Genomic DNA, 21828 nt, shown 5'->3' on the forward strand with positions numbered 1-21828 from the left:
TTAAGCTGACTGGACAGACACAAGTCCCTGGGACCTGATGTGTTGCACCCACGAGTGCTGACAAAGTTGGCCTGTGTCACTGCAAGGCCCCTCTAGATCATCGTTGAAAGTTTGTCATGACTGGCGGAGGTCCATGAGGACTGGAAGAACACAAATGTGAAGTGGTACAAAATGCAGCTGGAAGCCAATCACCTGTGTACACCAGGGAGTGACAGTGGGGCAAATATTGTTTAACATCTTCATTAGTGACCTGGACAATAGGGCAAAATGCACCTTCAGCAAATTTGTTCATATAAAACCAGGGGAAATGGTACATACACTGGATGCTTGTGCTGCCATCCAGAGGGACTGCAACAGGCTGGTGAAATGGGCTGTCAGGAACCGTCTGCAGTTCAAGAAAGGGACATGCAAAGTTCTTCCTCCCTGAGAATAATAACCCTATGCCCCCGTACAGGCTAGGGACTAACCAGCTAGAGCAGGAAAGGACCATGGGGTGCCAGTGGACACCAAGTTGATTGTGAGTCAGTGATGTGCCCTTACAGCGAAGGCCAACAGCCTCCTGGGCTTCATTAGGTCTGACTGAGGAAGATGATCCTTCCCCTCTGCTCAGTCCTGGTGAGACACATTTGGAGCCCTCTGTCCAGTTCTGGGCTCCCCAGATGAGAGACCCAGACGTGCTAAAGTGAGGCCTGCTAAGGACCATAAAAATGATTACAGAAATGGAGCCTCTCACACAAGGAGTGTCCGAGAGAGCTGGGGCTGTTCAGTGCGGAGAAGAGAAGGCTCAGGGAGATCTTATCTGTGTGTACAAATACCTGACAGGAGGGAGTAAGGAATAATGAGACAGACTCTGCTCAGTGAAGAAATAATTTTCTAGTGAAAAGGCAAAGCAATGGGTACAAACCAAACAGAATAATTTCTGTTTAAACAGAGAAAAAATGGTTTTCTTGTAAGAGAAGATAGGCACTGGAATAGGTTGCCCAAGGAGGTTTTGAAGTCTCTGCCCTTGGAGGTATTCAACACCTGACTAGAAGTGGCCCTGAGCAACCTGCTGTAGGTGACTGCTGTGGGCAGGGGTTTGGTCTAGGTGACTTCCAGAGGTGCCTTCCAACCTCAGCAATTCTGCGTTTCTCTATTAGCAAGTGGAAAAAGTGGATGTAAAGACGAATCAAAAACAGACTGCCCTGGGCTCTTTGTGGAGACCAAAAAGTCAGATGCACACACAGTCCTCATCTCCATCCCAGGAGATACAGCATTAGGAACTTTCACATCAAACAGTATATAGCATATAAACCATACTGCAGTTTTTCAGGGCACTGGAGCTGAGGTCCCATGGTCTCCCAGCAGTGCATAACCTGGAGCTCTGTGAGCTAGTAGGGTCAGCAGCACGCAAAGGATGGATGATTTAACAACTGGTCCTTTCGCTAAATGCAATAAAGAGGCCAGCTGCTTTCACTCCCCTTCAGCTTGGCAGAACACATTAGAAATGGGTATTTTCATATATGTGGTTAAGTTGCATAAGGTGGTACACTCATACCATCCTGGAATGGAGTTGACCAGAGCCAGTGGAACTCAGTAGGAATCGTACCAAGAGCCTGTGGAAAAGGTCAGTAAAACTTAATGAAGGGACTGAGAACAGAGTTTGGATGAAATCTCAGGTCAGTGTGTAAATAACCAACGTCAGTCCATGTTTTCATTGGATATTTATTCTGGAGCTAGCGCAGGAATTACTGTGTGAATTTCCTGTGCCGAGTTGCACAAGAGGCAGACTGGATAGTCGTTACGGCTTCGGTTGTCCTTAAGTTCATCAGGTACTCGCTGGACTAGGACAGGGCAGTAGGAACCCCTCTTCCTTGTCCTATGGAAATTTCCAACCATTTTCAGCCTTGAAAGAAATCTGTGACTTTGCGCTCGGTCCTTGCAAGCCACCTTAAGCAGCTGGCAGGGCAATTTTATTACTCCGGTAGAGAGCTGTAGCCTGGTTAAACATTCCACTGAAACGGGATAGCTCTGTAATGCAGGCGGCCCCCGCTCCAAGGTGCCTAACCCAGCCATCCCCTCCGGGAGAAGGATCACCTCCTGGAAGCCCTCAGGACCGCCTGATGGCCTCAGGGGCCTGTTGTGGAGAGCAGGGGCCCTGCAGCCTGTACTCTGAAAGCTTCAGCCATGTCCCAGCTTGTGGATGGCTCCAGGTTTGTTCTTGCTGGGACACCGAGCATCTCTCTGAACGCCTCCTGGTTCCCACTTTCCTCATGATTTTCATCAAGCGTGTTGTTGCGCAGGCTGGTTTGACACCGGTGTGGGATTTAGCCTAGGAAGAGGAGGAACGGTATTTCAGAAGTTGGTGGTTTGGATTTGTCGCATGACTGGGTAGGAGCTCTGTAAAGAGACTGTACGCAACCGTGATTCTTCCCCATAGCAACCCCGTTGGGTAAATGAAGGCGGCCAAGAAATAAGTGTCTGTGCCCTGCGGCCTTTCCCGTTCCGTGCTGAGTCTTTGCCCGGAGGGAGGGCTGGCAGCTTGCTTCGTCCACGGGATTTATGAGCCTGTGTCCCGGAGGAGCCTGAGTACGCCCCTTAGCACTCAGAGGCTTAATAGGTTTTTTAAGACATAGCACATAGGTATTTAGGATTTCCCGTAACACATCAAATCATTAGTCCGTCTTGCATGTTTGTCTGCTCTGGCTAGCAGTCGGAATTTGATGACTCAGAGGGAAGAGGACAGTCTTACAAATTTAGCTCCTTTGATAAGCAGGGCTGGTGGTGGGTTCAGGGGCATGGACACACATCCTTCACAAAGAGAGATGAAAGCTGGCATTTAGGGTTTAAGCCAAATGAAGCTTTGGGCTTGGATTTGGTGTTCTCCACCTCTGATGAGGAATTTCAGACATTCCTGAAGATTATCCTGAAATTCTGGTTGCTTTTTGGTGCCATTTTAAACGGCACTTGACCATGTGCAAAGCTAAAACAGAAGCTGTAGTTTTGAGGTTTGAACTGGAATCGAGGAAGTAAGCTTGCCCACAGGGATTGTGTCCAAGTTCCTGAAATTTTTGGAGTAGTCCTAGAGCCTCGTTTAAAACCCATTAACATTAGAAGAAGGACTTCAGTTGACTCAAAATTCAAGCTGCAGATAGTCTCTATTCTGGTGTGCCTGGAAATGAGTACCAAAGTATATCTCAACCACTGCACCTTCAATCCTCTTTGTTATTTAGATGACTTGCTTTCTGTTAATATGAGGATAAAACTAGTCCTTACTGCAGAGAAGAAAGTCTCACTCTGTCCTGTTTCCTGATCTTCTAACTCTGTTCTTGCTTTTTCCCATCTCATAACTTTTCTGTAGAGTTGTTCCTGTTTTGTCTGATGGGATGCTTGCTGACCTGCTGATGGCTCAGTACTGGGAGTTGAGCTCTCCTGCTGTGAGTGGCTGCAATGAGCCTTGAGCGTACTTGAGTGACCTCTGTGCTGCGATGTTCATAGCAGGCTTTTCTGAGTCATGGGAGAAGTGTTTTGTGCTCCACGTCAGCTGTGTTCCTAGTTCCCCTTATTGTTACAGGTTGCCCTGCTCTCATGGGCTAGAGGTGCAGATCTCTCCCTTTCTCCAACACAAAATGGTGTCTGGTTTGGACATAGTGTTATATTTCTCTGAATTTGATATTCATTGGTATGCCTGCTTTTGTGTCCTACTTAGCATAGCTGTCAGGTAAATGTTGTATTGTCCCACATTTAGGTGTCCCTTTGCCTTCAGAGCTTTGTTCGGTGTCAGGGCAGGGTGTCCCATGCAGAGCACTGGGAAGACAAGTCATTCTGTTCCCCTCAATAACATAGGCAAATCCAAATAATTTAAACAACTCATAGGTCATAATCACAAATAAATCATATTTCTGGAGTGGCCTTCAAGAGTGTCTCTTGAGCTCGCTTCCTTTTCTTAAAGTCAGGTCAACCCTACCTGCACCATTCCTGGTAGATGTTTGTCCAGCTTGTTCTTTGTCTGTATTCCTCTTTTCCTTTATTCTTGTCCCAAAGGTGACTGGAGGCAGTCACCTCTGAACCAGGCTGTGTAGGACAATAACATTGGCCACAGAGGCCAGAGAAGCGATACATTTGAGCTGGAGTGGATTACTGCCTTCGAGATGAATTCAGGAGAAGAAAATGGTACCAATGGTTTTGAGTAAAATGGCAAATATAAATGGCAATAGAGAAATATATATATATATATTTTTATTTTCATGGCAGTAGTGGAAGACATTTTCTACAGCACAAAGATCCACAGACCTTGACTGAAAATCAAGCTGCAAGCAGATATTTTGGGAATGCTGCATCTACATGGAAGCGGCGGCAAGCTGTTGAGTCATTGTGAAAGTCCTCGTCCAAGATAGAAGAAATAATGGGTTAGCTATATTCTGTGAAGAATTAAGAAAGGTTGATTCAAAGGCACAGTTGGCATTCAGCTTCACATCCTAGACAGCTCCTATATTAAAAAGCCCTTGGAAAACTCTTTGAGCAGTGTTAGTGTGCTGCGGTGTTTGGATCAGTTGAGAAAAATGTACTCAAAGCTTTCTGAAAGCTATGTGAATGACTTGCTGAACTTTCCTGGGCACAATTATGTTACAAAAAGAAAACCAGATGGCAAAGACTGCTGAGTATAGAATTGCCATTTTCTTTATTTATTTTTGCAGGTACCTCCCAGTGCTCAGGGGAGAGAAGCCTCATGCATATGTTGCTTCCGTTGTGTTTATTCAGATATCAGGAGCATCAAAACTACAGATCAGCTGATGGCTGAAAGCATTCAGAAACGTGCTCCTTTTTGCAAGGAGTTCTTACTGCTGCTAACGGCAATGCTGTACATGTGAATAAAAGTGGGTAGGAAGCCTCCCAGTTCTGTCTCTGGATGCACTGCCTATGATTTGCCCCACTGAGCTGGTGATATATGGAAACAAACGTTAGCTTTAATTAACTTGTTACCACAGCAAAAGGAGCCTTTGTTGCCTCTGGTGTCTCTAAGGGCATGGCCTCACCGATGCCTGCAGACGAGGGGAGAAGGCCAGGAACATCATTTGCACTGCTCGTAACCAGGTGGAACATCTGCTTTTCATGCCAGTCACCCCAAGGGCCAGAGAGGGATTTTTTTTATTATTTTTTTTTGTTTGTAAAAGAAGGCAGACTGTATGTAGAGCTGCAGAGTGTGAATCAGCAGCTGAGGATGTGGTCACTGGCAGTGAATTGGTAGAAACCCATGTAGATGTTCCAAGATTAAAGGTATTTTTGTTCCAAAAATAAAGTCAGATGTTACCCTTTAAAAAAAAAGGCAAGAAATGGAGTCCACAAAGTAGAAAATGATTTTGATCTTAAGAGCAGGAATAAAAATAAAAATTTAGACTTATATGCAAACGTCTGATTTTGTGCCCTTCTGTCAACCTGCCTGTTTTTACAAGCACAGCAAGTATTGTAGTTCAAGCAAGCCAAACATCTTGATCTCTGTCAGTAGATGTTTTTGATGCAAATCCCACGTTTTAAAGACAATGACTTGCGAAAGCCTGGCTCCGTAATTGCAATACTGTAATGTGAATTACTCAAATGCCTTTAATCTCTGTGTGACTGGAAGCTGCTCTTTTTGACATGAACTGTGGCTGTTTTGAAAAATCTGTTGCAGTACACAATGCACAAACAATGTAAAAAGTGAGAGACTGCTTGCTTTTGACAGCTGGGTCTTACAAGGAGGCATACATGGAGTCAGCCTGTGCAGCATGACCTCTCGGGGCCAAGCGCGCTGTAGCAGCAAGACAACTGCCACGTGCTCTGAACTTGCCAGCAGTTTATGACTTTAATTGCACGGCTATTATGGGTATAATGTTGATAACAAATATTTTATTATCTGAAAGTGTCTGCTTGTGTTTTGAGTAGTTAAGATGACCCATGGATTACTGCCAAAGAGAAGCAGAATAGAAAGGATTTCTTGCCCCGTTGTTGTGGAGGTTAGCAGTGCCAAAATCATAGTCTTCATCATATGCTCCTAAAAATGGCAGTGGGTGCTCTTCTCATGCCTTAGTTGGGTCCATTTCACCTTCTTTCCCTGAAGTTCAAAATACTCTCCTCCATCTCTCCCCCTCCCCAGATCTAATCCTTCATGGCTCCTTAGTGCGACTTTGCAGAGACAGAAGAGAGGAAGGTGAGGAGGGACTAAGTTGCATGGTCAGAGAGGTGAGGATGGGCAGGAGAGGACTCCTCTACATTGCTCAGGCTACTGGGGCTGTCGCCCCAGGCCAGGGATTACTGCTGTGCAGCTGAACCTGTGCCCCCATGGCTGGGCACCTTGTCCATTTGCTGGTTGTAGCCGTCCCGGGGACAAAAGGGCCTTTTATCACCAGAGCTGGCTCCTGAACCTCCCTGCCTTCAGCATGGCAAATGCAGATAAGCAGTGGTTGGAGTCAGTTTATTCTAACATACGCTAGGTTGCAACTAGAGCATTTCTGGAGCTTATTTATGAGCTTGGTCCCATAATTTTGAAGGGTAGTGCAGCTAGTAGTGATGACACAGACTGTCTGACTCAAATCCAGCATTGCATCTCCATGTGTGTATTTCTGCTGAACTCACAGGGGGTAAGCAATATTTGCTAGATAATCTTGTGGCACAGGAATATCCCATGATTTAACTCGAACAATGGAAAATTTTAGTGGCAGAGGCAAGATTTGAATTTTATCTTCCACAAAAAAAGTTAGTGCCCCAGCCACTGCCTATCAGTTCCCTCCTTCCTGTATGAAATACTCCTCCTATAATGAGAAGGCATCAGCAGCAGGTGTTACCTGACACGTGAGTCTGCAGGTAAGAGTGCATGAGTGCCCTGGGCTGTTACATCTGCTCGTTTTTCCTCTCTTGTTCTCGTGTGCAGCACTCTGCCTTTTCCTTAGTCATACCCCATGTACTTCTGATGCTCCGCAGCGTGATGTCAGAATTTGCAAACTGATGGGCAGCAAAGCCATGCACCTTCACAAAGCAGTGAGTAAGAGATCTAACTGGAGGAAGAATGAAGTAATTCCTGTCTGCACAAGCTGCCTCCGACTTGTGATTTATGCCTGAAGGAGGTCAGCAATTGTATTTTGTGGAGTTCTGTGATAACTAGAAATGGGAAGGTTTGACGGGCTCCCTCTGCAACAACTGGTTTCCTAACTTCTTTTAACTCCAGGAGTGCTGTTCTGATCTTGATCTGAAGGCAAGGAGTTCACTGCCTATGGCTTTTATTGACTTAAATAAGTAACCAGAGAGAATCTCTCTTGATCAAGCTGTACGCTTGAATGATTTTTTTTTTAATAGTTTCTTTGCCTCCCAGCCCTTGATTCATGACCTGCCCTAACCTTCACCTAACCCCGTGGCCAGAAACCATCGGCTGTGTTTTTTCACTTCATCCTTCCCCCACGTTTCTGTTTCAAGAGGTCAGTTTACACTTCCTCTTCATGCTTCGTACCCTTGGTGTCTGGGGACCGCAGACGTGTGTGCGGTAGGCCGGGAGGTTGGCATTGCTTCCCCAGAGCGTGATGCAGCGCTGCCTCGGCCAGGTGACCAGGAGCTGGCTGCTGTCGGGCTGCAGCCGTGACGCCATGCTGCCTGGGACATACAGCACGGCGTGGCAGCTTGTCCCTGGGATCTCCCAGGCCAGGATCTCAAGGTCTGTGACACCTGGCCTCAGGCAGCAGGGTGAAAGCACTCGCAGCGCGCTGCGTTTGTGAGCGGGCTGTAAGCTGAATGAGAGCGACTGAGGCAGGAGGTGGAGGTGAGGTTTGTGTTCAAGGCAGGAGGCTTGATGTATTTGCATGTGAGAGACTGCAAATAGCTCCAAGTTGAGCTCCTGTGTCACATTCAGGCAACTTCCCCAGTATGTTTTGGACTACTATGTGTTCAAGGCACGTAATGGTAATATTTGGGGGTATTGGGCACTGCCCCTGCCTGCCTGTTCAGCCAGGAATAACACTGAGAAAGACCTCTAACCATACTGACATTCCTTGGGATGAGAGCAAGTTGAAAAAATCCAGCCAGAAGGGGAGAGGAGAAATAAGATCACCAAAGAGAGAGTTAAAATGTCATGCCATGCTGGGGGTTTGCTGGAGAGTGGGGGTAACGAAGAACAAGATCCTGCCGATTTCTTCTTGCCCTGTCCCTGTAGCATCAGAGGAGAAGGATGGTGTCAGATCAGAAGGAAAAAGCTTCCTAAGCAATCCACCCTGTGGGCCTGCTGCTTCCCGAGGCTGCTGAGCGAAAGCATTCAGCCTGGCTACAAAAGGGCTGGCGAGCATCTGGGCGTTGATAGCATTTGCAGCTATGTCAGCAGCAGCAGCAACAGCAGAGTACTCAAATCTCAACCTTCGGAGGGAAAGCTGATCACCTGAGAGGGTCAGGGGTTCCCTCCCCTCCTTTCACAAAGCCAGGTACCCTCACCGGCTGATTGAAACATCAGGTGCTGGCTGGGGCCAGAGGCATGTTGGCGGCTGGAAGGATCTGATCTCTGAACAGACAGAGCAGCCCTGGTCACGCTCCTGCCCCGAGGCTGGTAGCTCCCTGGGTGCTTTTATCTCTTATCTCTGGCTGAGGGTTTCTGCTTTTTTATGTATTTATTTATTTTTAATTATATTTTTCTTTTGGGACAGGCTTCAAGCACATTGTTCTGGCCATCATAGCTGTTGGATGACATCTCCTATCACCATTTGCTGTTCCTGCAGCTCTCTTCGCTGGCTTTTGGCCTAAGTGCAGAAAAAGGCATAGCTGAGAAGAGGCAGATTGGCCCTTGGGCCTCGACCCAGGGCAAGAAATATCTTTGCCTTACTTCCTCTTGATGTATTTGTGCTACCCCTGACCTCGCCAGATTGCAGGCAGTTGGCATTTTCCAGTGGCATTATAGCAAATGATAGCTCTGGCTTTGTATTCCTCCTTAGCTGAGCTCTTAAAGGTTGTGTGATGGCCACCAGCTAGGTTATGAGCAGTAGCTTCTGTGGGCGAAGGGAAAGATTGGTGGGTGACTGGGCTGTCAGTAGTGGCTTCCCTCTAGCAGTGAGGGCTCAGTAACCTCAGCCATACGCCAGATCATGGAGTGAGGATAAAAACTGCAGCTTGGGTGAGCTCTGCACAAAGCCCCCATCACTGCCATGAACATGCCTGCCCTTCTGCCCTTCCACAGTTCCTCTGAGAACATCTCATTGCTCCTTGGGTCCCTCCTGGTGTGAAATCATACAAATCCAGGGAGGCTGGCCCTGATGCTGAGGAGGCAGGAGGGTGGCCAGCCCTTCTGGCAAGCGGCATCTGCATCAGTGCAACAGGGTTGCTTTCCTGGGAGGCTTTTGGTGTGAAAAAGTAGCTTTGAAAAACAACAGCATGCTTCAGGAAGTGATGGGAGCTAAATGCCCAGAACAGAGAAAAGCCAGGGGCTGGCTGGTGCATCTGTCTGACGGACTAACAGCAATAGAGTCTGGCCCAACATCTTCACCTGGCCGCTGGACAGGCTCTCCTAAGCCTTTGATTTTCCTGCCTTTATGTTTTTTTGCCTTTTCCTATCCTAACCAGAACCAGTTTTGCAGAGAGGCTGGAGCAAAACCATTAAAGCTGATAGTCCTGGCATTCCCTCTTAGTAATACCTAAACGTTTGCTGAGGCATTTTAGTCCCTGCCTACTGCTTTTTTCCAGACGTACTCTTGTTGACTTCAAGTAGCCGTCAAGAAAGGGTGCCAGCAGCCAGGCTGCTGTGCAGTGGTCATGGAGAGCTCGAGGAAGGGCTGAGCCTGTTGTAGACAGCCTTGGTCTGGTGCTTTTGAGACAGAGCAGTGGATGTAGCCATGGGGCTCAGCTCTCTGACTCTCAGGAGAATACTTGCCAGGCAATGTCTTGAATCCCGTGCTGGGGAGAAGACCATCTCTGTTCCCTCAAGCAGCAGTTGGCCTCAGCAGGTCTTCTGGTTGCAGGGTGCTGAAGGAGCTTTGTCTCTTCTCCTACTTTCTATCATTCCCTCCCTCCTCTTAGCAAGGAAAGCCAGGTTCACCTCCAGGGATACTCCATGGAAATCCCCAGGTGGAAAAGACAACCTTTCAGTGAAGAGCTGTAGCACCAGGAACTTTCTCTAAGGGGAGCATTTATCCTATTATTTTCTGAAATTCATTTCCTACCACGTCGGGGCATTAGCCTGCCAAAGTACAAATTACCCAGCAAGGAAAACGCTACCTCCAGATTAATTTCTAGCTGTTTTGTCTCTTCTGCGTTTGGCTGATGTAAGCATTAGGTAAATATTTGTACAACACAGAGAATTGCCCCCCTTCCTTCTCTTTTCCAAGGGCCAGAGAAATGTCAGCTGTTGGCACTCGTATCCAACCAAGCTTCTGTGTTTGCTCCAAGGTGGGCTCCTTGCCAGTCGTGCGTAGGATCTCGAGCGCAGACAAGCCCAGGACTCACCGTGGAGGACCAGCCCAAAAGGCAGGCTGTGGTGGCCAGCATCCTGTTTCCAGCCAGGGCTGATTCCTGGCATTTCACGTTGAGCTTATTCCACAGATCAGCGAAGTTCTGCGTTTAAAAACAAAATTAAATAATCTCTCCCCTCTGCAAAAAAGAAAGAACTGCTTTTCTTGGTGTCTTTTTCCCTCAATGAGTCTCCAACAGTGAACTCACTGTTTTATTCATGGTTTTTTTTTTTTTTCTAGTTTTATTTATTTCCTGTCTGATCTAGCCAGGCCCACTCTTCTGGCTCTCTCCTCTGAAGAACGTGTGCCCCTGTCTCCCAAGAGTAAAATGAGCCTTTGAAGCAGTGAGCACTGAACTTTATGTCAGCTCCAAAGACTGTTCCAGCCCCATTGCAAGTGGGACTGTACGTCCAACTGCAGGACATTTGGAAACAGTGGTTTCTGCCTCGTTGTTCTGAACGAGGTGGAAGCTCTCACGTGCTGTTTTATGTGGAGACATAGAAATCTCCTCCTTTCCCATGACAGGCAATCTCTGAAGCATGAGATATGCTTAGCTGCATTAATCAGTAGATTACTCACCCAGACTCCCAGACTGTTTGACTGAAAATCCTTATGCAGAAGATCAAAATTGATATTCGTATGTTTCGTCTTTGACTAACCCCGTAAGTTCAGAATCTGCTGGTGGGAAGACCTAGATCAGAAATTTGTGGCTAAACAGCATCTAACAGGGCCTGAACGAAAACCACACATCTAAGCCAACACGTATCAGAAGAGCAGGGCACTTGAGTTGCCTCTGAGCCTTGTCTCTTCAGTGGCATCTCTGACTACTTACCTTCACATTTTCCACAATTCTTGCACTTTCTTTTCATTAACTGTCCCATTTTTTTCCACACAACGTAGGGGGCAGGATCAACATCTTTGCTTTCTACTCACCTCTGTCAGACACTGCAGCACCCAGCTTCAGGAACCATCTACCAGTGTTTTGCAACTCTGTTTGTAGGTGCAATAATAGGCCAATTGCTTAACACAGCTGGGGCGGGGAAGCTGTCAAGGGGTTATTTGTGACCTCTAGTTCCTGGGGTTGTTTGGGGTTTGCCTTGGTCTCAACTGAGCTGATCTAAATCATGTCACTTATAAATGCACCCTGCTCTGCTCTACAGTATGTGGATTTTGAGCTGCTCTGCTACCAGCCTGGGAGAAGCAAGTGCTGGTGGAGGTTTGGGCACTTGTGCTCTTCACAGTTAAGCTATCATGTGGTGTGGGCACAGCGCTGAACTGCTGGCAGGTTGGTCAGTTGCTGACTCGATGCCAAAATGTTTAGTAGCTCCAAAAACCACATGGCGTGAGCCACCGTAACACTGCTGGGAGGCATGAGCTGTGCTCACCAGCACCATCTGTTAGTGGTATGGATGGTGATTATGGAGAGCTGCAAGGTTATACATGCTGCATCTGTTCATCTTTGTCCCTCGGGAGAGCAAGGAGGCCAAGAGTTGCAGAAGGATCCAAAACCAGATCCTGTCTGAAGCGGACTGGGAGGGTAATAAAGCTGACTTCACTTAAATAGTGATGCATCAGTGCTAGTACTGTAGGTGTTTAGGTGTTAGTACTTCAGGTGAATGTCCTATCAGGTTTGGTCTTTGTGGTCATTCAGTATTTCCTTCAAGAAAAGAAGATTGATAAATTTTATTGTTCAAAAAGCTGCATAATCAGAATAATATTCTTTTGACGGTTGAACTAATTAGGAATCTGGTTATTGTCTTATTTTTCTTTGGGATTCTTAGTTTAAACAATTGGCCATCTTTAGTTTGACCAGTGGGATTATCTGAAGGATCTACAAAGAGGTTCCCAGTCCTGTGGTGATTAATAAAATCTCTGAAATACGTTTTAGAACTATGACAAATCTTTAATACAGCAAATTAACAAGAACAAGGGAAAAGCTTTTGAGGAAGACAAAGGTGATTTCTCTTTCTCTCTGTGTCGGTCTGCCAACCCGTTGTCACATAAACTTCTGGTCTCTTCTGAGTGATTCAAGAGTGTTGGAGGTCTCTCATTCCCAAGAGGGACCAACCACTTTATTCTGGTTACTGCTGCAGCTTCTTTTTTTAGCCTGTACTCTGACATCTTTTTGTTTCCTCTGTGCAGGATATGAAAACTGGAGGGAACTGGCTAAGGCTCTGGCAGGCACAAATGTACCGGGTGGGGACCCAAGCCTCCCGTTTTACTATCGTCAGAAGATGGGACACCAGGTGAGGAGACTCGGGATGTCTTCTGAACATTTGGGAGGACAAGCCTTCCTTTCTCATGTTGGCCCCACGAGACAGCTCTGTCTACATGAAGAAAAGAGAGCATGCCAGAGAGCAAAATCTGAGCTGACTCACAGCAGTGCGGGTGTACAAAGACTCCACTGTAGTCAACTGAGTTATTTTAGACATACTCAGCTGCAGTGGTGATGTGAAGCTGGCTGGGTATGTGCCACAGGAAGAGATGGAAGCAGAAATGAAAGGTCAGGAGAGAGGTTGTAGTACTCCAGCGAAGTACATCTTGTTGCTGTTGTCTGAAGGAAGTGTTGGAAGAACTATTGCTTGGACCCTTTGAAATGAGGTTGGGCAAAAACAAAACAAAACAAAAAAAAAACAAGTGATAATGACCTAAGTTTTAGCTCTGTGCTAGCAGCCATTATAAAGTGCTGATATTCCTTCAATGGCTCACTCTGGAAAGTTGGTGTCAAGAAAGCCAAGGAGCATTTCCACTCCTCTGTGTCTCCAATGGCCAGCCTCTTCTTTGGAACGATTATGGGAACTTGCTTCTTTTCTCACATGTTCTTGCAAACAGACTCAGGCCCTCTCGTGTAGGTGTCAATACCTGGTCACTTGTCAGGTTACTTTGATTTTCCTCTACTTGTATTTCAGAACCAGGAGCATCAAAGAGGTGGGAGGAATAAGTCGAATTATGCAGCTGTGGACAACCCTGTCCCATGGATGCCAGAGGTTTGTGCTTTTCTCCAGCCTTTTGCACAAGGGAGCTGTAGTTAGAGACCTGTGGAAGGGAGGGACCTCTGCCTGGAAATGCATTTGCTTCGCTAACAGTCCATTCCCTATCACTCCCTCCTGGCTTAATGACACTTACAGACCCAAGTAATCATCTGGAAAGACAGGAGTGTCCAGATTCCTGATAATTAGGCGTCTTTCCCAGCCATCAAGGCATCAAGCACCTGCCCATAATTCCCTGAGAGCAGGCAGTCTGCTGTCCCCAAAAGGTGAGGTTTATTCAGATCTGGGAGTGCACAGGACCAAGTATTCAACAAGCAAACACATGACTGTGGCACGCAGAGGCTATGCTACGCTCATATTCTGGCATTTGCTTGTTACCCAACCCCTGCTCACTGTACACAGAGGTCTCTCCACTTCACTGACACTTCTGATGAACGGAGACCTTCTCTGGTGACCCTTGAAGACTGGGGCAAATGTTCCCTTTGTTTCTTTCACGCCTCATTTATTCTTTCCTCTGCTGTCCCCTTATCTTGCCATTCCTCTTCAGATAAGGGAGCAATGCAGCCTGACGATAATGAGAGGGACACCAGCCAGGGGGCATTTGGCTAATGGAGTCAGCTCCCTAAATTTCTCGAGGTGATTAGAGACCGGCACCAATTAGAAAGTGCTGCCTCCCGGACAAGTGGCCCACGGAGAGCTCACTCAGGGCCAAGGCTGCTGCAGCACACAGGGCTGACACGGTGCATTTACTGCTCCCTCATCCCATGGCACCAGGTGCTACAGGCTCAGCGTGGCATCTCCATAGCTTCTCACAGGCTTTGCCTGTTGGCTCTGATTTCCACCTCCTGGTGATTTCTCAAAAGCCTGTTAGCCTTGAAATCTGCCAGCTGTGGTGTGCAATGTGCCATTACTGGGTTAGAAATGCAGCCAGTGGGGTGAGCAGCGTGGCTTGGGAGAAGGTGGGTGCTGCGCACAGCAGTGCGCCTTGCTCCCTGCTTGGCACCAGGCAGCAGGCCTGGGTGCCAGCTTGGTGCTCTGCCCCAGGGGAAGGGGCAGGACTTGGGGTGGGATGTGCCTGCGAAGGTGCCTCCTGCCTGGTCCCACACTGCTCCCTGTTGGGGAGGAGAGCCCTGCCAGGTGGAGGGCTGTTGCTTCAGGCTGGGAAGCAAAGCACACATGACTGATTTGGGAATTTGTGGGTGCCTGCGTCCCCAGCTGTGCCCTGCGTCAGGCGGTGTGCAGCAGGGACGCTGCAAGAAGGCTTTTGAGTCCCAGGGCGTACAGGCACCAGGCTGGGGAGTGGGTTTGGTTGGCCTTGCTCCACTCCCTCCCTGCCTGCACTTAGAGGCCAGGAATTCACTGGTGCCAGCTGCACGAGGTGGAGAGGGATCCACAGACATGGCTCTGTGTGGAGCTGCCTGCTGTGTGCCTAACCGCCAGATGAAATTTCTTCTGACCCGGGGATTAAGTTTTCCTGTAACTCTGCCCAAATTAATTACCTGGGGTCTATGATCCCATTGTGCCCTCCCGGCAACATCTCTAAGCACTTAATTGCATCCTGGTTCCTGGGGTGAGGGCAGGCAGTTTGCCTCCCACAGGTCATGGAGCTGGGCTTTGTTTGAACAGAGGTATATTCTTGACAAACATGAATAATTAACAGGGTTGCAGGGAGCGCTGACAGCCAGCATGACCAAAGAAGGACAGGTTTCAGTTTTCCTCCTTTGGTATCAGGAGATGAAATGGGTGCTTTAAATCTTCAGATTTGGATAATGTGGTGGGGACGTGTACATGTAGGAAACCCCTAAAAATATTATATGCTCATGTGGGGGAAAGCAGGGTTCAGTCTTGCTCCCGGGCTCCTCGAGGTGCCAGTGCACGATACCTATCCCCGGCAGCCATCACCAGGGCAGACCTGCACCGTGGGACCACAGATGTCACCATTTTTTTGTACCACTGTAGGGATAGAGAAATTTTCAGAAACGCTCCCAGTTAGCCTCAATAGCACCAGTGCTGCACGAAGCCAAAGCATTGTCCCAGGGCATCCTCCTCCCCCAACACCTTTCCTAAGGGGCAGCATCCTTTCCTTACAGGACTGAAAGACAAAGCTGTCCCTGCCCACATCCCTCCCTTGGCTGCTCACAACCATCAGGTGTCAGGGCTGGGAGGGACAGGGGGTCTCTGTTGCTGCCTTATCTTGACGGATTCCCACAAGTGGCTGCAGAGCTTGCAGCAGAGTCCAGCTGCTCGCTGCTGAACGTCCCCCAGCTGGGGGAACTGGCCTGGGCAGGAGGAGGGACAGCGGCCGCCCTGCGCAGACAGAAGAGGCTTATGAACTCAGCTTTGGGAGTTTGGGTTCGCAGCACAACGTCGCCTTTCTTCCCTGGCTTAGGCCCTCTCTGAGCCGCATTTATCGTCCCCGGCGCTGCGCATTCCTGGGGTTGCACACGGCTGATTTGCCCCTGAGATGCCAAGACTGGCCAGGATTAAATTAGGAAAGACCTCTCTTCTCCATCCTGTCCCAGCATGTCATTGCTGCTGCAACCCTCCCAGCTTTGCTGCCTGCCACGGCACCAGCCTCTGCTCCTGCCCTGGGGCTCCTGGCACTACTTGCTCCGTGCCCATGACACTGTGCTCAGGAGGGCATCGCCCTGCCCAGACCTCCTGGGGAAGAACAGCTCCCGGGGGCGTGCTCGTGGTGCACGTGCGCTGTGCCAACAGTGCCCTTGGTGCATGACCCGTGGCCGTTTTGGATCCCAGCTGGGTTCTTGCAACACTGCTGTGTTAACAGGGTGGAGATAAGCGACCGGGAGGTGGGGTTGGAAGGGAGGAACCCGAGCGGCAGGAGGAGCCTCTGGATGGGAAAGCACAGACCGCATAATGCCAGCTCCCGTTTATGGCCCAGCCCCTGGGCTTCTATTCTTGGTGCTGGCCAAGCAAGTCTACCCAAAATTTCCAAAGCAGATGCTTTTGAGGGGAGAAGGACAACTTAACTTGTTATTTACCAGGTCGTAACTTTCAAACCCTTTGAAAATCAGATGCAAACTGGGAAACCAAACTCAGAAACAGTCCATCAACATTTCTTAGGAGCTCTGTGCATGGATTGTGAATGACGGTGTCATTTATTGCTGCAATCTGCAACAAACACCCCAAGCAGATTATTTTCTGCATGTTCCAGGGGGGACCCAAATAGCAAACAGGAATTTCTCAGCTGCCTGCACTGGGCAGCCATGAGGCGAGCTGGAGGGACAGAGGTGATAGAGTTTCAAAACAGCTGCTGCACTCATGACTCTTGGGGGCCTAAAATTAAAGCGTAGCTCAGTTTTCACTTCCAGAGCAGCGTTTTGGGCAGCCAGCACATATCTGTCAATAACATTCTTCTTTTCCCCTTCAGAGGAAGCAGAGGAAAGTAGGCTGCTGCAACACAGGAGAAAAAAAATGATTTAGAAAAGACTGAAACTACATCCCTGCCCCTGGCAGGGGTTGGAACCAGGTGATCTTTAAGGTCCCTTCCAACCTGAAACATTCTGTGATTATATACATGCAAGAAATGCTTATTATTTACCGGTTAATTATTTCTAGTTGTTGTGAGTACAGGAAAGCAAAGCAATCACATTAGTTCCTGCTAGAAAGTCCTTGTAGGTGTCTTGTAAAGACATTGGAGGTGGGGATGTCAGGCTAGAAATCTCTTACAGCACTGACAGAGCGCTTAGTACAGGGGCGTCTGCCTTACCTTTTACTAGGCTGCCCACTGCCACAACTCTACAGTAAAGTATTGCATTAGGATGGGACTGGTCCAATTTTCCCCAGCAAAGGAGCAGGTCTGGGCACTCTTTTGGGAATTCCCTCGTACAGATCTGCTTTGGTGTTTGAACAACCGCTTTCCAAAGCCAGCTTAGCTCCATTACTGCCCTGAGTCTCGGGAGCATCTCCCGGGTGTCTTTGCCAGGAAGGCAGTGCAGCACCAGCCTGTCCACGGTGTGGGAGTGTTGTGCTGCATTTGATAGAGATCTGAGGCTGCTATCTGCAGTGTGCAAACAGTTCTCTCAGAAGAAAAAACAGCATCTCTTGTGGATAGCAACAGACCGACTGCTGCAGGACTCGATTCCTGGCAGTGACTAACTGTGGGAGCCCAGTTTGTTCACCTCAGTGTATGTTCCACAAGAAACAGCAATTTTTATTTGATTTGGGGGAGAAAACAGTGTAAGACCCTTGGGTAAGAACCTGGATTTCTCCAAGGTGCATGGGACTGACCAGCAATTAGGTTGCAACTCGGTGTCACGCCTGCAGTGATTGATTTGTATCGCAGCTCCCTGCAGAGCCCCAAGTTTCTCTTGGCTACAGCTATTGCCCCGAGCCTTCTGTGCCGTTCCTCTCTCATTCTGTGCAGCATCACTTGGGGAAATTACATCTGCTTTGTCTCTCTGCTTTTCCTCTTGCCCGACGGGCAGAGTGTGGGCTGAGGGATGTCAGCAGAGGAGGAAAGCAGAGGGCAGTGGGGAACAAAAGGGACATCCAGACATCAGCCAAGCCCCGGCAGTGCAGACACCAGCGAGAGCAGGCTGACAAGAGACCACTCGAGAGCAGCAGTGGTTATGAATGTGTTTTGCCTGGCACGCAGAGATGATTTTCACGTGCATGACTAAAGCCCACAGCTCACAAAGAGCATTACTGCATAAGCTGGGGCCAGGCCAAGTCTGCTCCACGTCCTTCCTTCAAGCCCCAGTTTATTACAAAACGAAACCCCAACCTGCTATCCTGGGAAAAATAACTCTGTGAAATGGTTTCTCTGCCAGAAGTGCACGGAGGGGCTAGATCCTCCTCCACCACACTGTTGCAGCCCTGCTCGAGAGACTTCCCTGACCAAAACTAGAAATTTGCTGCCATCTGTAGACATTTGGGTGCTATTCAGATGTTTCCAAGCCCTGCTCGCAGAGCCTTGGCTGGGCTCTGTAGCTCCTTATATAGGCAAGACAGCTGTGGAAAACCTCCCCAGTCCCAAGGCAACCTATTCCTTTCTTCAGCATTTCCCCATCTAAGGTTGCCTGTACAGTTTCCAGCTTATTTATTCTCCGCTTTCGGATGCCAACTCTGCAAGGAAGGTTTCAGCATCCCGCTCCACTGGTTGCACGCAGAGAGCCTGGGCTGTCCTGGGAGGCAGCCAGCCCTTCCTTTATGGATGGCTGTGACAAAATAAAGCCTATTCCTCAAGGAGCACGCATCTGCGATCCCACAGCAGCCACCAGGCTTTTCCCAGCAGAGCTGTACTGCAGGTCTCCGTCAGGCAGAGAAAGCCTCTCCCCGTGGGGCTGGTGGGGTAGCGGGGACAGCCACCCCTGCACACCCTCCTCTGCTGTCTGAACCCCTGCTCTCCTCAGCATTTCTGTGTCTCTGTGGGCACGCAGAGGCCACACTGTCCATGTGCTCTTGCTCCTTACCCTGCCAATACCTCCGTCTCCCAGAGCAGTTGCTTTTCCCCACTGTCCTCCCTGAGCTTCACCTCACAGACAGACTTCGAGGAGATCTGCCATCTCCCCTCCTGAGGGTGTCCGCTCTTCCATGGGTCAGGAAAACAGCCCTGAAATGGTGGGGGAGCCCAGAATACCTTTGTGGAGGACGTAAGACCCTAGAGTCTCCCTGCTTGGATCATTATGGCTGCTGCCACGCCACAACATATCGCAGACCTCATAGCACTGGTCTCTGCTTTAACACCTCTGTGATGGCTCCAAATGAAGTGAGCCCCAGCCATTTAACTGAGCTCTCCCTAGCGTCGTCGCAGCTCCCTGGAGCTGTTCAGACTGTCACCTGGCCCGGCCCCAAACCCGCAGCTGCTTAGACGCAGCAGCAGCAGCAGCATCTTTCTTCTCTCTCACAAGCTCTCCAGTGCTGGGGCAGGGGCTGAGGTTGGCAGAGCAGGGGAGGGAGGTGGGAGGGTTGCAGGGGGATGGGGACACAGCAATTCATAGTGCCCTGCTTCTGCCCCCCAGTTCCAGGGCCAGGCCAATCTGCACGTGTTCGAGGACTGGTGCGGCAGCTCCACCGAGCAGCTCAGGAAGAACCTCCACTTCCCCCTCTACCCCCACGTGAGTAAGACCCCAGCAGTCAGTCTCTGTTGTACGGTTCCCAGCTCTGCTTCCTATCTCGATCACCCTCGCTCCCTTTGCGTCTTGTCCCGATCTCTCTCCATCACCTTCTTTCTTACCACTCCTGGGGAAGCAAGAAGCTTTCACAGGGGTTCAGCGACCCTTGGGAAGGAGGCTCGTTTTGCCCCTACTGGCCTGCCAGACCTTGGACACAGCATGGAAGAGCCCTGCATTCGGTGCTCTCCCTCCAAGTGGCTGATGAATGCCAGGTCCCATTGCCAGCATCTCTCTGGCATCCCCCATGCAGCTCTTCCCTCTCCTGAGCAGCACCAGTTCCACTCTCATCTCACCTGCTCTTTCCCATTGCATCCATCACACACCATCCCCCTTCCTCCTTCCAAAAGAAACCTCATACTTCCCTCCGCCCACCTACTGCACGTTTTTTGTCCCCCACCATTTCCCTCCCCTCTTGTTCCTATCACATCTAATTATTTTTTTTTCACCTTCCATTTCAGACACGAACTACACTGAAGAAACTGGCAGTGTCCCCAAAATGGACCAACTACGGTCTTCGGATATTTGGCTACCTGCATCCTTTCACTGATGGTGAGGGCCCTGAGGTTGCTGTGCTGCTGCTCGTGTCCCTTCTTGGTGCTGCGCAGGGGTGCCCTCACCCACTGAGTGTGAGGCCCCTCACGTAGGCAGCCCAGCTGGCTGTGGCCCTGGCGTGGATGAAGCACGTCTGCCTCCATTGCAGGGTGGAAAGGAATAGCACATAAGAAAACAGATTGGAAGTGATAGATAAAAAACAATGCTGTTGTGAATGCACAGCCCCATGACGTGTACGTAGGCGCGAGTGGCCTGTAAGCTTTTCTTCCCTCCCTCACATGCACAGGACTGTACGTGACATTGTTCATGTTCCTACTGCTCCCCGGGTGCATGAGTACTGTCTGACACCATCTGACATCTGTGTCACCCAGCTACGTGATTCTGCCCAGAGCAGCATGCTAACACTTGCCCCTTTCTCCTGGTCCTCTGGCCCTCGACTGCCATCCCTGTAGCCTGGCCAGAACAGCCAGACACAAACATCTCTGTCTCCCTTCATGGCTCCACATGCACGTTCCTCCATTCAGACGTGGCTTTTCACACAAAACATTTGCTCTGGGAACAAAAACAAGGGTGACCTTGCATAGACTTCTTAGCTTTCCAGGTTAGGTGTCAGGTGAAGCCAATGCAGGAGGGACAGGGAACCAGCTGCACCTTAAGTGATGTTTGGTTTTTAATCACAGCAGAGCTAGAGAATTCAGAAAGGTCAAAAGAGGAGAGGTTAATGTCCAAAGGCTAAGTCTGCTATCACCAGAAAAAAAAAAGGGTAAAGAGAGCATTTTAGAGGAGCATATTCCATTCTGTGTACAAGCCCTTACCCCAGAGCCCTACTTACTCCCTCCTTCTCTTGACAGGGGAGTTTCAGTTTGCCATTGCTGCGGATGACAACGCTGAGTTCTGGTTGAGTCCAGATGAAAAGACCTCTGGTCTCCAGCTGCTGGCCAGCGTAGGCAAGGTACAGTGCACGCTGCATGGCTTCTTCCATAAAGGCTTGAATGTTTCTGTGGGGATGGATGCCTTCCTGTCTTACATGCTACCTTGAACTAGCCAAATTTCTTTTCCTGCCCTGCTACAGGAACCACTGCCACAGTTGCCAGACAAATACGTCGCGACGTAACCTAAGCCAGTTACATGTTGGCACTGCAGCTGGCAGCCCCAGGTTCATGATTACAGACCTTAAATCTGTTCACAGGTTGTGGATCTCACAGACTATTTACCAGGAGGAGCAGCTCAATTTTCCCTATTTATTGCTCCATCACAGTAACCAGGGAAGAAATTCCTCTTAATTACAGCGTCTTCTGTCTCTTCACAGACAGGGAAGGAGTGGACAGCACCAGGGGAGTTTGGAAAATTTCGGAGCCAGCAGTCAAAGGTGGTGAGGTGAGTGAGCAGAGTCCCTCACTCCCAGCCACCTTTGCACATGGCCAGGAAATCACAAGGAAAGGGGAAAACAACACAGACTTGTTCTGAAGAATTTAGCAATGTGGAGAAAGGAAATGCTCTGGGATATCACCAAAGCTGAAGTGACACTTCCATACCTGTGCCAGTTGCTTTGCTGATTCACTGCAGAAAGGCAACATGGAACTTTTCTTCCCTGGAGGTAGCAGCCATCAGCAAATTCAGACTTCTTTTTATGAACTGTACCCTAAGCTTCCTGCCTTGGAACTGGCCAGGTTTCCCAGAAGCCAAAACCCAGCAGATGAGACTGAAAGGGAGTTATTC

General features: G+C 49.1%; 1 protein-coding gene across 2 annotated transcripts in view; it reads left to right on the forward strand.

The window, feature by feature from the left end:
* B4GALNT3 (beta-1,4-N-acetyl-galactosaminyltransferase 3) overlaps nt 1-21828 on the forward strand; it is a 60399-nt gene that overhangs the window by 22459 nt on the left and 16112 nt on the right. For both annotated transcript variants that reach the window (XM_080576085.1, XM_080576084.1), the window contains exons 2-7: nt 12573-12676; nt 13340-13417; nt 19405-19500; nt 20016-20106; nt 20961-21061; nt 21419-21486. In XM_080576085.1, coding sequence (XP_080432211.1) covers nt 12573-12676; nt 13340-13417; nt 19405-19500; nt 20016-20106; nt 20961-21061; nt 21419-21486 — 538 coding nt within the window. The remainder of the gene's footprint in view (nt 1-12572; nt 12677-13339; nt 13418-19404; nt 19501-20015; nt 20107-20960; nt 21062-21418; nt 21487-21828) is intronic.

The sequence above is a fragment of the Anser brachyrhynchus genome, assembly GCF_964034855.1.
Source record: "Anser brachyrhynchus genome assembly, chromosome: 1".
NCBI lineage: Eukaryota > Metazoa > Chordata > Aves > Anseriformes > Anatidae > Anser > Anser brachyrhynchus.